We start from the raw sequence: 16520 nt of genomic DNA, 5'->3' as shown, positions 1-16520 counted from the left end.
CCAATGTGGCCTCGAACCATCATTCAGTCTTCAGAGTTCACAAGAATTACGTTCTTGCTAAAAGTTGTTAAAACAAACCTCAGTCAACCAATTTGCTTTATGACATTTGCTGTGCAATCTTACCCCTGAAAGCATTTGTGATTGCATTCATTTCTCTTCCTCTTTTACTGATGCACATGTTGGATCTGCAGTAAGCATGAATTCCTTTGATACAGTATGTCCCCATAGTCTAGATCATTGCTCTTGCGAAGCTATTTTAGTTGGGCATTTCATGGTTTGCTGGGCAGCTGTTTGTCTTGTAGATTATTGATACTGCAGTCCATAGCAGAACTGGCAAGAATTGTTGGGTTGCTTTTGGGTTTTTTTGACATCATTGAGCAGCGCTGACTGCTCCATCTACAGACTGTCACTTGATGTCGCATTCCCTTAGGAGTTGTAACACCCTGTCATCGTAGACTTAAGAAAACACTTACCTACAGAAGACCAAATGAGGCAAATATTTATGGATCCTTTGTGCTTCTGCATTTTTTGTGGTGTGCTGTTTTAAAATAGTAAAAGTCAAGTTGACCTTACATTCTGCAACACAACTGCAGCTTTCACCAGGAAGGTCGTCAGCCTGGAAGTTGGAATATAAGGTTTGCAGTTTGTCCTCACTTCACATAACCCAAACACGATGTTCTGTTTACCCTTGGCACTGCTGTAAACAAGAACCTTTCTGGTCTGCTGGGTGATTATGTAAATAGGGCTTTCATAAAGCATTTGAAGTATCCAGTAGAACAGAATAACTTCTTTATGGTTTTTTCTTCTCTAATGGTAATTATGTAATTCGGGCAGGTTTTAAGTTATTTTTTCTATTTGATATGTTGATGCCAAAGTCTCTTTTGAGCATTTTTACTGAAGACTCCTAAAAATCATTCAGGAAAACAAATCTGCTAGGCTTCCCTCTATTATCAACATCCCAAAATGCCTTTGGCAACAAGTAAATGCCAAGCATTTGTTATTTGGCACTTGACTTGTCACTCATTTCTTTGAACTCAAGCATGTAGCATGAGTTTTGTTAAAGTGATGCGTAGCTAACAATTGAAACAAAACAAAAAAGAACCCTGCCTCGATCCAGCCTTTCCAATTTCCATCTAAGTAGTACCATCAGGGCAAAACTGCATAGGACAATCGAGCCCTCGAAACAAGGGAGTGGTGCTGGCAAAAGGTGCAGGGGAGCAATGGCAGGGGCTGTGTTGTGGCAGAAAAACAGCTTGTTTTTCTTCTACCCTCCACCCCCAAGCTTTTTTATTTTGAATCAGGTTTTGGTGAGCTTTTCCTGATATCGGTATGTATGTATTTATTAAACATCATTGGATCTCTTGACGTTCTCCCTAAGGTGGTTCCTTGCATGCCCAGCACACAGTAGTTAAAAGCAGTTGTCTTGTGGTCCCACCATCCTTGCCAGCACAGGTACTTTCTGACTCTTTCTTTGCTACAGGATTTGAGTACCAACTACTTTGTTTCGCTTTTGAAGGTGTTAAGAGTTTTGTCCACACACAACCTGATTTTTCTGATTCTATTTTAAAATTTGATTTCTTCCTCTAGTCAGTTTTTGTTACAAGGCCCTGTCACTATCTCACCAGATTTTTCTTCCCTTTGTAACCTCAGACCCCTAAAAATTTGATGTCTTTGTTTAATCTTGACGTTTACTAAATACCTCAGGTCAGAATTTCCCAAGTGGTAAGACAGCTTTTGAAAGACCTAATCTCTCTTCAGAGGAACGATGTGAAACTGGTTTTTATATTTGATTAGTATTATTTCCTTCAAAGCTGAAAATTGGAATTAAAAAACGTTAATGTAAATGACAATTGATGTATATTTTGCTTAAATTTTTCTTCTACATAATAAGCTTCTAATTGTTGTGAGAAAATCTGAATCTGCTTTAACTTCCAATAACCGTTATACATGTTTTGTCTTTTTTTTTTTTTAGGTTTCCCTTTTGCCTCTGGAGTGTTTCATTATGGCAGCCCCCAGTGAACAATGACATCCTTTGACAAATATAGATGCCAAAAAGCCCGACGAAAACAGTGGCCTTGGTTCATTTTTACTCCAGCACAGTGAAATGATGCTCTTAAAGTTTTGTTATTGACTCTCACTGGAAAAAACCCAAAACTGACTGGACTTTTTTCCCCAGCCCTCTCCCAGTGTTCTCATGGATGCTTGACACAGTGACATCATGTAGTAGGCCCTGAAGTGTTGTCATAATTGAGTTGCAATGGTTTTGTACACTTCTCCATTTCCCAACAGCTTTCTGTCAGTCCTGCATTCTTTTTCCTGGGGCCTGATTTTCCCATGTTACTGGCTAGCAGACAGGCTCGTGGGCTCTTTCGTTCCAACCACCTACGAGAAACGGCAAAGAGCAGATGACCCCTGCTATTTTCATGCACTCTGCATCATTATCACCACTCCCATCTACCTGGCACTGTTGGCAGCCTCTCTTCCTTTTGCTCTGATTGGCTTCTTGCTTTGGTCCCCGCTCCAGTCAGCCAGAAGGCCGTACATCTACTCCAGACTGAAAAACAAGCACCATGCCAATGGAGCCGCACTGCTCACTGAATGGAAGGCTGCAGGGAGTGGGAAAAGCTTCTGCTTTGGCAGTGCCAATGTTTGCCTGCTGCCTGATTCGCTGGCAAGATTCAATAATGTTTTCAATACCCAGGCGAGGGCCAAAGAGATTGGCCGGAGGATCCACAACGGGGCAAGCAGACCGCAGATTAAAATATACATAGATTCTCCTACCAACACCTCCATCAGTGCAGCGAGCTTTAGCAGCTTGGCCTCCCCCCAGGGGGGAGAGAACACCAATCGGACTGTTAACGCTGGCATCAAAAGGACAACATCAATGGAGTACAAAGGAGACAATTCTGGCTCGAACAACAGCGAGGAGAGAGAAGATAAAGGTGGAAGTGGAGAGCCAAGTGAGGGAGAGGAAAACACTTGCATTGTCCGTATAAATGGAGAGGACAATGACCACATGTCAGACACAGAAACAGACACCGTCAATGGCCAGGCTCATGCCAGTGGCCCAGCAGAGCCCTCACTGGAAGGTGATGCAGAGATCTCAAAAACACCCAACCACAAACAGAAGGAAGGAGATTCTGGGAGTTTGGACAGCTGCTCTGCCTCACGAGAGTCCCTGGTGAAAGTCCGTGTTGGAGATGGTACAGTGGACCAAAGCACTGTCAACAACAAGCTCCTCTACAAAGCTTCAATCATGAAGAAAACTTCAGTGCGGAAAAAGAAACACACAGATGAGACCTTTGATCATGAGATCTCTGCTTTCTTCCCTGCCAACTTGGACTTTCTGTGTTTGCAGGAAGTGTTTGACAAAAGAGCTGCGGAGAAATTGAAAGAGCAGCTCCACCACTATTTTGAGTACATCGTCTACGATGTTGGGGTCTACAGCTGCCACGCCTGCTGTAGCTTTAAGTTTGTGAACAGTGGCCTGCTTTTTGCCAGCCGCTATCCTGTTATGGATGCTGCCTATCACTGTTACCCCAATGGAAGAGGAATGGACTCCTTGGCTTCCAAGGGAGCCTTGTTTCTCAAGGTAAGAGCCTTTTGGAAGCCACAAATAGTGACTCTATGTATGTGACAAGTTAGAAAGTTACAGTACTGTGTCTTTTCTGTTAGAGTTCAGAGGCAATATTCGGATTTAGATTTCCTGATATAACCTATATATGGGTCCTGTAGCCTAGACACTGGATTAAAATGATGGATGTGCATGAAATAATGAGGGACTTTTGGAGGTAGAACTCAAGTATAACTTCAAAAGTCAAAATTTGAAGTAGTTTTCAGGTAATTTTAGTTTATTTCTTTGCAGAAATATCTGTAACAAAATGCCTGAATTCTAAGCTTTGTAACATTAGCACAGTACGGTGGGTATTGCTGTTGGAAACCAGCTTATGCGTGTTGTGTGCTTGTCTGACAATCAAAAGACAATCAGAAGTCTAAATGCCAGTATAATAAAACTGAAAGAATTGCAGTAACATATATGCCTACTCCTCTCTCTTGTTTGCAAAAGCACTAGTAAGGAAAGATAGGAAGAGTAACCAAGAGAAAAGAAGTGCCTGGAACGCTGGGAAGCACAGAGCTTTTTTGCTTTATTAACACAGTTTACTTCAATTAACTTATGGTGGAGAGAACAGGAAGCCTGGGGTTATATGTCCGTAAATCATGAAAAACAGAAATGAAAGTCTGCGTGCAGTGATTTGCTTTTCCAAGACTAGTGGCTGTTGTGTTTAGTTCTTGGGAGAATCTGGCTGGTCCCTTTCTAAACTGGAGATAGGTCTCTTCTAATTTGTGAATACTGGATCTCAGGTTTTGTAATTTAGTCACAGTTTGGAATAAGTTTCACTGACTAAACCCTGAACTTTTTTCTAATGCTAGCAAAGTACATCAGGTGCTCAAATTATATGTGCTTTCTAGTCCCAAATCCTCAACATAAACCATTAGTAGCCATTAAGAATATGGATTGTGAATAAGGATCACTGTGGGGTTTCGTACCCGCTGCTTGTAATTTGTAAACAAAGCAAAGATTTTTGTTATTGTGGCTTGTGTAAAAAAAAAAAAAAGCCAAATGTTAGATTTTGCATTCTGATAATAGTTCACTATTTCATATACATTTGACATAAAAGCCCATCCATATCTGAACACAGGTTTCCAAAATCTGGGCCTAAGCTTTCTATGTTAACACTTTTATGTGTTTATAAACAGCAACAACTTATCTTTTTCGTCATAAAGTACTGCAAGCAAAAAATGGACATAGGTGTTGTGCAGTATAAGTACTACAGGGGTCACAAAGACTACCCTTCAACATGTGCACAGAGTGGGGATTAGGAGATTAAAACCAATCTGTTTTCAACTGCCCACTGCTGAGTCACTGATTTGCCACCCAGCTAGGCAGGCTGCAGTGTCTCCATTTCTCTTGCAGAAAATTAAGCCTCTTTTCAAAATTCCACTGGGATGATGAACTTAATTATGGATCCGAGTAGTTAAATAATGCTACAGTTGAGCAGGGAATAGAGACCAATTATTATGAAGAATCAAAGACGACTCCTTTCTTTTAAATATAACAGAATTCTGCCCAGCCAAAAGACCATTTTTTCTCCTCTTTGTGTCATTTTGAAGCACAAGGAATGTGCTTCATTCCTAAAATATTTTGCATTCTGAGTTAAGTCTGTCTTGATATGAAATTACTTTCTGTCTTAATTATACATTAAGTGATCATTGGTCATTTCTTTGACAGCAACAACAAGAAAAATGTAGTAATATTCTATTTAATTTTGTCTTTGAAATAAAGTAGGTTTGAAGATTGTTTTTCTTGATGTAGTTCTTAATCAGCAACTGAACGTGTGTGGACTCCAGAGACAAAAGCTACAGTAAGGAAAAGCCTGGTTTATTTTTGAAGCTAGTGAGAATCAGTCCATTAACTTCAGAAGCCTCGAGGTCTTACACTGGGGTAGCAAAGGGTATCAGAACTCTGGTTGCCAAGTGTCATTCTAGCCAGCAGTGGACAGCTTATATCCCTATTTTTAGGTGGTACTTTTACTGGCTTTCCAGTATTTTGAATGTGTGTAATACAAGCCAGTCCTACATTAGAATTTCTCTCAGTTTGGTTTTAAAGGAAGCAAGGGAGACTTGCAGAAGAACAAGAGAACCCACATTGCTTCCCATTCCATTGTGGCATGGAGTTGAGTCTCTGTCCTGTGTAAACTCTGTGTTTTGAAGTTCCTGACTCCTGTGGAAAGGAGAGTGTTTCCATGCCTCAAGTAGAAAAGACAACAATTGAGTTTTGTTTTGGAAGGATACTTATGAAGACTGTTCCCCTTGCACAGCTCCCATCTCGGAGTAAAGGAGCAGTGGCTATCTATGTTGGTTATTGAGGAGATAAATTAAAGGTCTCAGAACTAAATATTCAATGAAAATTTAAATATTTTGAAAAAGACAAAACTATTCTGTGGGACTCGTGTCACAAAACAGACCCCTATTGCCCAAGTACAGGGCACTTTTTTTAATTTTGGAATGTGTTCTGTTTCCAGTGAAGAGGAAATGATTTTCCATTGCTGCCCTCTTCCCTGCCCTGTCTTCACTATCTAGATTGTAAAGTTCAGGTAGAGATTTGGAAGGATTTGAGAGATGTACTTAGTCATACAAAATTATTTCACCTGAGAGACTTACAGAGCTCAAGGATTATTATTAGTAGCTCTAATAACAATCAGCTCTTACCTACATCTCAGAGTGCTTAATGAAGAAGGGTCAATGCCTGCTTAATAGAAGGAGAAACTAAAGCACATGAAGGGAAAGTGGTTTGATTGTGGCTTAGCACCTACAGTGTCACAACCAAGTAATGAAGTTGGAAATAAATTACAGAGGCTTTTAGCACTGTTTTGTGCCTTCTAACAGCTGCCTGGAGACCTGTGCAAATGGCCTTGGTCTGCTCTCCTCCAAAGATGTCTGCCACAAAAGGTGCTGCTGTTGGCGTTTTCCTGACAGAGATCACTGACTGGTTTTTCCATCTGTGTAGGCTGATGCTTTCCAGGTCAGGGGAAGACATGAGGATGATGTAGTTGTGAGTAGCTATTGTGTAAAGTCTGTTTTCTGCAAAACTGGAGGACTAATTTACATTGAGTGCTTGGAACTCTTCAGACTCTACCAGAGTTTCTGCCTCTAATCTGAGGGTCTCGCTGGGGTGTGAGACAGACACAGTCACAGAAGAAATAGCACATAATAAGGGGGAAATGTCACTTACATCTAAGTGACCGTTTCATGTCTGAAGTGTTAAACCACTGTTCCTAGCTGCCACTAAAGACTCGGAGGAGAAGTTAGCAAACACATAAATCAGCCAATCCATTTTCATACTTTGACAGGCTGGGCCCTTGGGAGACTGTGCCGTGACTCTGTTCGAGCATTGCATTGCACATTAATTTCAAATGCCGAAGAGAAGAGCCTTGGAGTCTCCTCTGGAGGTTTTATAACTCCAGTGTCTCTGCTGCAGACAGAGGTGGGAGGTGGGGCTGGCACAGATGCCGTGCTGGGGGTTCCAATTGAAAGCTGACTGGGCTGTGTTTGTAACGTGGTGCACACTGCAGTGGTCTCAGTTAACTCTGCAGCTGTTGGTTGGACACACCTATAATGCTAATTCACAGTGCTTTTGATGAGTTTAAAGGGAGTTTTAAAAGACACATCCTTTTCAGAAACTGGATATTCATTTTGCAGTCAAATCAAGTTTAAAAGGTATCAGTGAGTGCTGAGCAGAGACTGTGTAATCATCTGTCTGTAGTTTACTAGAAGGTTTCAGCATTGCAACATCCATCTTTAGATAGAGGATTAATGGGGAGCCTTCTTAGTTACACTGGCTGTCAGGGATGCTGTGTCAGCTTGGGACAGTAGTGCAACAAAACTTGACCTGATGAGTTTGTCCATATTTTTCCAGGTGTATCAATCCAATAAAAACTCACTTCTGAAGACAAATTTTGGCTCTCTTAAATTGTAATAGCTGTAACTGTAATGTAAATCTAAGCTATACAAGACATGTAAATGCGTACATGGTGTAGGGAGGTGAGTGAAAGAGGTATCATTCTCACCATGGCTATCAGCTGAAGAGAGGGTTTGGAGGCTTTTTCTTCCCACTGAAACTGGGAGATACAGAAGTATTTCATGTAGAAGGCTGTCCTTCCTACTGTTATTAGTAGGAAATTTTTCTGTTTTTTGACATCTGCCAAGAGAGCAAATTCTAGCAAAAATAAGAATTCTCACTTAAAACACAGTATGTGAACGTAAAGCAAAACTCCAGTTTGATGTGGGTAGTTTGAACAGTTAACAGTATTCTTCAAAATCAAAAGAAATAAAGAGGGAAAAGATGTCTTGTAGATTTTGCTAAATTTCTGGAAGAAATTGTGTTTAATTAATATTGATTCCTAAGGTTATTAACAGATTTACTTTTCAAATTCTCTGAAAATTAATACTGTTCTCAGGGAGTACAGTAATTGTTCAGGGAACATGTTATTATTCATTGCTTAAAGGAAACCTAGCAACCTTTGCTTTGTGTGCAAAGCTCAACTTGTTTTCAAAAGAGCTGATATGGTGGTAACAGATGGCAGAAGGAGCAGCAGTTCTGATTGCAGAACTGCTTTGAAGCACATTTGTATTGTTTTCTGCTCTCGAGGAGCCTGCTCTGTGTGAGGAAATGAGGGTTCCCTGAGTGAAGCGAGTCCTGGTTTCTGTTCCTGGTGCAGGTCCATCTCTCCTGGGTAACGTGGGCTGCCTTTGCTGTCCCAGCCCGTGTGTGTGCCGTGTGTGGGAGCGAAGGGCAGAGCTGCACACGATCCTCAGGGGAGTGGTTGCTTTCTGACCCCAGGAGAACAACGTGGAGACGTTTCCGTGCTCAGCTTTGCTTCTCCTTGATCAGTTGTCCATCAGCTACAGTTATCCCAAGATGTATAAAAGAAAGGTCTTGTGCTGCTCAGGAATTTGTTTTTAGATGACTCTAAAGCTGTGCCATTTAAAACAGGAGGGTAACCTAAACATTTTCCATGTGCTCAGTTTCTGCTATAAAATGTTAATTTGGATGGAGTCCAATAAACTGCCTGAGATGTTTTATAAAAAGAACAAAAAGACCCTACCACGGCACTGTCCCATGTTCCTTCACTTTGTTATAATTAATGTTACTAATCATGGTCTTTTCCCCCTTCATTAAGGGGGATAAATAAAAACTGTTGTGCAGACTGAAATACAGATTTGAGAGAATGTGAGTTGTGGGCTTTATCCTCTTCAGAAGAGGAAGAGCCTACATTCATGGCACCATGAATGCTTTCCCTCACATATAAAGCTTAATGAACCTTTGCCAAATAGCAAATTCTCTGAGTTCACAGAACAGTAATTGTTGTCACACGGCAGGTGGGGGAAAATAGGATTCTGAAATAATCAAGAGCAAATGTAGCTAGAAAGAATTACAGAGCACCACACAGAATTTTGAGCTGACCTCTATAACATTTTAAACTTCTTTGATATACTTCAATAACATATTTATAACAATAAAATAGTAATTTAACTAATGTGTCTTCTTTAGAAGCTGCTACATATTTCTGAAGGCAAAAGGCAGAGCTGTCAAAAGACTAAAAATAAGCTAGATCTTTTTACACCATGTCTAAGCAAACCAAAATTACATCTTTCTTGGGAATTAGGACTAATCTAAGTCATCTCTGTGGGACAGGAATATTTGAATTGGGAATGTGATTATCTGCAAGTTCTCCTTGGCATCTTCTCTTCACAGTACCAGGAATGAGGACGGGGCACACAGTTTGGCTGTGCCAGTTAGTTTCTTGATGCCTACTCTGCTGCTTGTAATGGAAAATGCTAAATGGGAAAACTGTCTAGGAGGTGTTGATACAGAAGATTACAGAAATATTGTACTGGAAAGATGGAAACTGTACTTTCTTTTCTCTTCCTTACTCTGTCTGCTCATTATAATGCCATGGGATTGCATAATGATATCCCCCAGCAGTAAATAGAGAGGTACAAACCATGTTAGCACATCCTGGAGCATCAACCCCAGAGGTCTGAACCTGGAGTGTGTGTGCAAATCTCACTCCTTGTGCTTATCCAGTTGCTTTACCCCCAGTAATTCAGTTGAATCTCAGCCTTCTGCATTTTTAGGGGAGCACCCCTGGAACTTGAACAATATTGGCTCCGTCCGGTAAGATGAATGTTTCTGCGGGAGGAAGTCACTGTCACACTGACTGTAAATTCTGTTTCTGTGCCCTGCTCTTACTCTCTGTCTGGGGTGTTTTATTTCCAGCAGTTACTCCAGGCCCCTGGCAGATGATTCTTTACAAATGCAGTGTTCATGCTTTTGTTTTTAGGGGGAGAGGGTTTTTTTTCCCTCAGAGCATGCAAAGCTGTTTTCAGCAGGGTTAGTTTTCCTTTGTAATATGAACATCATTGGTTGGGTTCTTGTGACTGTGAATTTGTTTGCCATAGAGCTCTATACTTTGGAGACTTACCCTCTTCAGAAGAGGGTTGCAGGAAGCAGTATTATGTGTCCCATTTATTTCAGTGGCAAAATTGACACCTTCATGGTCACCTAAGCGGGTGAAATGGATGGCTTTGCTCATTTACAGGCCAAGATGTGATTGAACTGTAAGGACTGCAGCTGGAGCTGGGCTGGTAGATCCCATCTCCCTGAGGGAGTCTGAGTGTTTCAGTCAGATAATTTACCTTTGCCAGCTCTGGATCTATTGGCTGTGTGTAGGTTGTGGGGTGACAGACTCTGGGGAGATCTTTCTCTAGGGGTTTGACTAAATTTTAGCTCTCTTCCTATTTGCATGCCAGTATTTGCTTCCCCTGAAGGAAGAGGCAATGGCACGTGCTTGTCTCCATATTACTGGTCAGTATTTCAGATTCTAGTTTGATTCTTTAATCAAGTGAGATATCTCATCTATGGCATGGCCCAAATTTTTAATCATTAAAGAACATTTCCTTCAAGGCATCTGATGATTTACTAACCCAGCAATGATGTGTTTGAAGCTGTTTTTCAGGCTGTCATTGAAATACCCCAGTACTGAGGTAGCATTTCTCAGGGTTTTAAGTATCTGTTGATGCTTTTCTTGACATCCATATGCAGTAGAACTGTTTTGCACTGCTGGGACAGATGTGTGTAAACATAAACTGTTAGAGACAAGGTATTTGTCAGGTTTGCAGCTTTGTGTGCTTACTGCACTAGCATATAGTGTATATATACACGAGATGTGCAAGGCTTTCCAGTTAGCTCCGAAAATTCCCATGGTAGCAAGCAGTGTGATTGAATGTAAACTTAATTCCCTTGCTGTAGCTCTTAAATTTCAATTGTTGAATTTTTTTTCTTGTCAACAAGAATCTTTCTGCCATAACCTTGCTGGGTTGATTTCTTTCATGAGCAGTTTACTACCTGATAGCAGTCTCAGTGGAGGACAAACCACTCCTTAGTCCATACAGGACTGGATTTTGAAGAACAATTCTGGGAATATACCCAATTTTGCATAGCCTAGAACAGTCCCAGCATGGTCTCTCAACAGACTGTACTAATATGCTATGGCATTGAGATGAAATCTTTTAATAAAAAGTACTTGATGTCAAGTACTTTTGTGTACTTGACACAGTCAGTACTTGGAAAATAAAAATGCAGAGCTATCAGTTTTGCACCTAATTATTTAATTTACAAGCAGGGGACAAATGTAAATATGTAGCCTCAGAAACTGGCAATTTGGATTCCAAACACACTCTTAGTAGGCTTTCCTCATTAAGAGAAAAAGCCTCTTTCCCATCTGTAATGAGCTTTTTACGCCCCCCTCCCCAAAGCAAGCAAAATGTAATGGTCAGTGGGATAACAGGGATCTGAATCCATTCTTATCTTACCAGAGTTTGACTGGTTTGACTGTTGCAAATGTTCTGAAAGTTGGAGTATATTTTGCATATTTCAGCATAATTTCGAAAAATGCTTATTTGTTTATGTGAAAATTATATAACTGGGACACTTTATTAAACTGCAAATAGATTCTCTCAGTTTTAATTTTATCTCTAGGTAACATTAGAGTTTAATCAGACATTACGCACAATTTTTTCCTCTTTTAATAATTATTCTATTTTAAAACATAGGGACTTTGTATTTAGATATTACCTTGCTGTACATTTCCACAGACGTAGGAGAGTTGTTCATGGCACGAGTAAGACTACATGATGGTTTTTAGAAATCAGCATCAGAAGTAGTTCCCTGCAGAAGGTTAATTCAGTGTGTGTGTTATCGACACAGAGCTGCTGATGGGGGGCAGTTGAGGTGAACTCAAGTCTGGCTTATGGTGAAGAAGCCACTCTGGCTCATTTGGTTACATTTATCTTCTTTGTAAATGTGAGTTTAGAGGGTTCTTGTGTGTTAAGTAGCAAAAATGGTTTTTGTGAAGTGCTGACTTGGTGTGGTGGAAGCAGAACCTCCGTGCCAAGATCCACGTTGCAGCTGAACTGAAGGCTCAGCGTTGTCTTCCTGCAACTGCCACGTTGAGTCACCACAATATAACATACCCTGGGAAATGGAACAATCTAAAAGTAGCTACAGCATTTGGCCACACAAACCAATATTTTTATACAGAATTATAGGGCTTGTAATGTTCCAGAGGTCGAATAGTTTTCCTGTCTGCACAACCCATAGTCCTTGTTCTGCTGTGAAATACCAAATTAGATTGAATAAACAGATTTTTCTTACTATTTTACTTCAGATGATATTTAATATAGTAGTGCCTCTACTGTAGCTTGGGAACTGACTAGGACCCTGCAAGGGTATTTATTTACTTTCCTATTAGTGGTCCCAAATATTTGCCTCCACTATGATTATACACCAGATATACTCTGCTTCATGGTTTCCATCAATACTGCCACTGAAAAGAAACCCCAAACTCCCCAAAGTCAAAAAAAGCTGGAGGAAATGTGAAATCTGGGAGACAAGGTGCTTGGGATGCACTGCCATGCAGGCACTTTCCAAGGAAATTCGAATTATGTTAATGTCTTCAGCTCTTGCTTTGGAGCTCTATTTTTGTTAATTAGTGTGTTCCTACAGCCCCTCCCTTTCCCCCAGGACTGTGTGTGCAGCAGCCACTGCTCCAGCACAGCCCTGGGCTCTGTCCCTGCAGTGCCAGCCCCGAGGGGCTTTGCTGCCCTCACCCCCTTCTGCAGCACAGCCAGGCCTTATCCTGGGTCAGGCCTTATCCTGGGCCAGGCCTTGGCAGACTTTGACAGGGAAGGACTCCAAGCCCATTGCAGTCCAGATCTGCACACACGTAGATATTTATGATGAATGGAAATCAGTGTGATCCTGTGCACAGATCGCGTGCTGAGCGTGAGGCCTTGTCAGGCGCTCCATTAGGGCTGTGCAGGACAGGCTAAAGCTAATTTGAGTTGACTTCTTTTTCTCAACTGACTGTAATTTACATTTGGATGTTCAGCTTTTAGCTTTAAATCTCGTATGCTTTTTGGATAGAGATGCTGAGATGATTCCATCTGCTGTAGTCAGTAAGGGGATTCCAAGCAGCACGCTGGTGCTGTAAGGCAGAGCACTCTCCATGCAGTGTTTTCCCTTCAGTGTGTTCCTGGGGATGGCACTGGAAGGCCTGTGACAGGAGCACTTGTTCTCTGCAGCATGAGGCACTGCGAATCAGGAAACCGGGGGAGACTTCTTATAGTTTGCAGCTTTGAGGAGAAACCCTGATTTGGAATTACTAAGTTTGGAAAATATGGTTCCTACACCTGCCTGTCCTAGATAGCAGAGGAAATAAACTGTTTTGCACTTTTCTATTGGAATGGCAAATGTTGCATAAAAAAAGCTGGAGAGAATGCTCCTTATGATTCACCCGTGACAGTGAGACATGCAGAGCAGGGCTGAGGGAGGAGGGAAGAGTCTGTGTAGGGAAGCTCCTACAGCAGTCACTGACAGCCATCCAGCAGATCAGCCCGTCCTCTGGGATTGCTGCAATCCCCTCGGTTCAGGAGAGTCTCCCCATGTAGGGGTAGATGCAGCAGTGATTGCCTGTATTTTCCTTGTTTTCCTCTGCCGTCACCCTCCCTGAAGCAGCTTAGCTGAATGGGAACAGCAATAAAAACACCATCAATATCCATTTGGAAAACAGTCTAAAAAAGGACTGAACAGACTGAAGACAGAATAATGCCAGTTGTTTATTACATGCTCCCCTGGCTGGCACAAACCCTTGAAAGTTAACAAGGCATTGTTGAGTACAAATGACTTCTAAATTCACTTACTGCAAAGCTGACTTTCCAGTTATAAAACAAATGAGATGGTTCTTGGATAGCTGAAAAACAAGAAAATCAAATAAGCTTACAAAACTGTGTCTGTATGAAATGGAGCTCTGCTTGTTCTTTAGAGGTGTCAGATAACGTGAGCCTAGCCTTGTGAAGGAGAATTACCTGTGGTGGTGTTTTCTGAGCCCTGGGTACAGCTTTCCTCTGTGGGCATTTTCTTTAATCCATGCAGTATTGCCACATTCACTGTCAACAGGAAAACCATACACTCAAATAATTGCCTTCCACAATCCAAAACTTGATCCTCATATCATTGGGAATTTTGATTTGCAGCTGTGTAAGTCCTCAACTGCCAAAACTGTCAGTAAAGTTGAAAACCTAAGCCAGAACTTAATTCTAATTTGCTTGTGTGTCCACCTGCAAATACCTTTTTAAAAGATTGTAACATATGATATAGATGGGAAATGACACTGCATTCTGGTTTCCCTGGAAGCCCTGCCTCTTCTGTGTGTAAGAGCAGGAGTCCACGTTGTATTTCATCTGCCTGGCAGGTATGGGGGCTGCTGCTGTGAGCTGGAGGATGGAAACCCTGCTGAGAAATACCAAAAGTCCCCAACACCTTTGTAGAAGAATGTAAAAAATCCCTTCAAATCCAAAACTTGCTGTAGAATGAAGAAAACATTGTCAAAATCAATATTTATTTCAATGTTTTGTCCTTTTCCCTTGACTCCCTTTTTTTCCTTCTGCATTCTAGTTGTACACAGGTACCAAGCCATCAGGCTGCTGCTGATAATAGTAGCTTTATATGGCACTGGAGTGGTGGCCCTGAATCTTGCATACCAGCAGGGGCTGGGATGCAAAAGGGTGACAACACAAGTGGGACAGAGGACCAGTGGAACTGCAAAGAACAGCAGAAAGTCAAATTTTTGCACGTGTTGCACATAAAAATCAAAACATTGACCATGGCAATTGGGAAAGGTGTCAGTGTGCTGGCAGCAAGCCCCAGTAATCCCAGTAAGCTGCAGTGCCTCTGGTGGTTGTGTGTGTGTGTGTTTTCCAAATGCAGCTGGATAGAGATGTGAAAGAGGCCGACACAGAGGCTGCACAGGCAGGGTTGGAAGCAGAGGTCTAAGAGCTCTTCCATTAATCACCTTTTTATTTCTTCCCTTCCAGGTGCAAGTGGGAAGTACACCTCAGGACCAAAGAATCGTGGGATACATTTCCTGCACTCACTTGCAAGCTATTGCAGGTACTGTCCTAATGTGCATCTCTTACATTGGCACCATTTCCAGCCCTGGGGGGTATTCCTGTGCAAAAGGAACAAGTGTTGCTCCTCCTGTGTTTCTGACAAAGAGCAGGGAGCACTGCAGAGAAGGGTAGACAAGTATCCCCAACTTTTCTCATTTCCAGTCTCAGAGTAATTAATATCATAGGACACAAACAAAAAATATCCCTTGAGAGCTTTTCTTCTCTTTGCTCCCTCTTGAACAAATACTGTTGTTTTAGAAATACATTGCTATCATTGTTACCCAACAGCATTTAACCCTGTGAGTACTGGCATATAAACCTAAATTTCTTTGTATTGGATAATCAGGAGATAATCAGAAGATACAAGTTGGGACAGTTATTCTACCTGCTGATTTCTGATGGAAAAAGCCAAAATTCTGTGGGTTTTGACCTGCAAATTTCATAGGTAAATGACAAGCAGGTTAATACACTCCTTGGAAAATTCTCTTGGTCATGTTTAAAAGCAGTTTCATACTCAGAGTAGGTGTAGTAATAAAAGCCAAATCTACAAACCTCTAGTTTGAGTATGATCAGAATTTAATTTAGCCAGAGGGGTGGATATTTTTCATTTGACTTCCTGTGACTGTGATTGTTGTGCTCCTGGGTGCTGGGGAGCACAGCTCAGCCTGCCAGGCTGCCTGGGCACAGCCCGTGTCTGCAGAGCAAGGCAGGGCACTCATCCATCAGAAATGGGGGAGCTTTCCACCTGTGCTGGGCATGTCTGATTCCCCCTGTCACTGCTTCAGTCACAGAGGAACTGGGGAACAAAACTGCCAGTCCCTGAAGTGCATTAGAGAGACTGCACAGTTCTAAAAAAGACTAATGAATTTTTCAGCTCCTTTTTAACAATGTAACATCCTTCACCGCTTTTCTATTTTTAACTTATGGTAATGTACTGTGAGATTGCTGTTGTGGAGCTGAGATTTGTTGCTGTTCTAGTTTAGTTTTCAGTTCTTTGTTTTTTGTTTCTAGTTTTCAGTCTTTTCCTTTTCACTCTCTAGTCTTGAATTCTCAGTCCTTGATAACCACATTGTCAAATCCCTAAAATATCAAAGAGGAAGAGGATGGGGGGAAGAAGAATGGGGAAGTAATGTTCCATTTTCAAAGTCAGCCTAAAGCTTCTTCAAGGGTAAACCACAATCTTTCATTTTCGTGCTTTGCGTTTTTAGGCTTATCTGGTTCAAAGTACATTGAAATAGAGCAGACAATGATTTAAGAGTCTGTCCTTCGATATATTATATTTGTTTCTGTAATGAAGTAGAAAATTAACATTTGTGAAGTTTGGCAGAGCTGTGCTTTCTGATTTGCATCATCTAATTCATAACATTTCACACATTAAAAAAATTATCCAAAAAACCCAGTTCAGCAATGCAAAGATGTGGTATCTATAAAAACTAGCACTGTTTAAA

The 16520-nt window shown here is 41.3% G+C and overlaps 1 protein-coding gene across 4 annotated transcripts in view; it reads left to right on the top strand.

Annotated features, from left to right (window-relative positions):
* SMPD3 (sphingomyelin phosphodiesterase 3) overlaps window positions 1–16520 on the top strand; it is a 50367-nt gene that overhangs the window by 19595 nt on the left and 14252 nt on the right. For all 4 annotated transcript variants that reach the window (XM_027906279.1, XM_027906280.1, XM_027906282.1 and 1 more), the window contains 2 exons: window positions 1973–3592; window positions 14998–15073. In XM_027906279.1, coding sequence (XP_027762080.1) covers window positions 2258–3592; window positions 14998–15073 — 1411 coding nt within the window. In that variant the 5' untranslated portion in view covers window positions 1973–2257. The remainder of the gene's footprint in view (window positions 1–1972; window positions 3593–14997; window positions 15074–16520) is intronic.

This window comes from Empidonax traillii, unplaced genomic scaffold, assembly GCF_003031625.1.
Source record: "Empidonax traillii isolate 1590-97213 ecotype Southwest subspecies unplaced genomic scaffold, ASM303162v1 scaffold1268:size140479, whole genome shotgun sequence".
Lineage (NCBI taxonomy): Eukaryota > Metazoa > Chordata > Aves > Passeriformes > Tyrannidae > Empidonax > Empidonax traillii.
The sequence above is the reverse complement of the archived record's forward strand: the minus strand, read 5'-3'. Positions and strand labels throughout refer to the sequence as shown.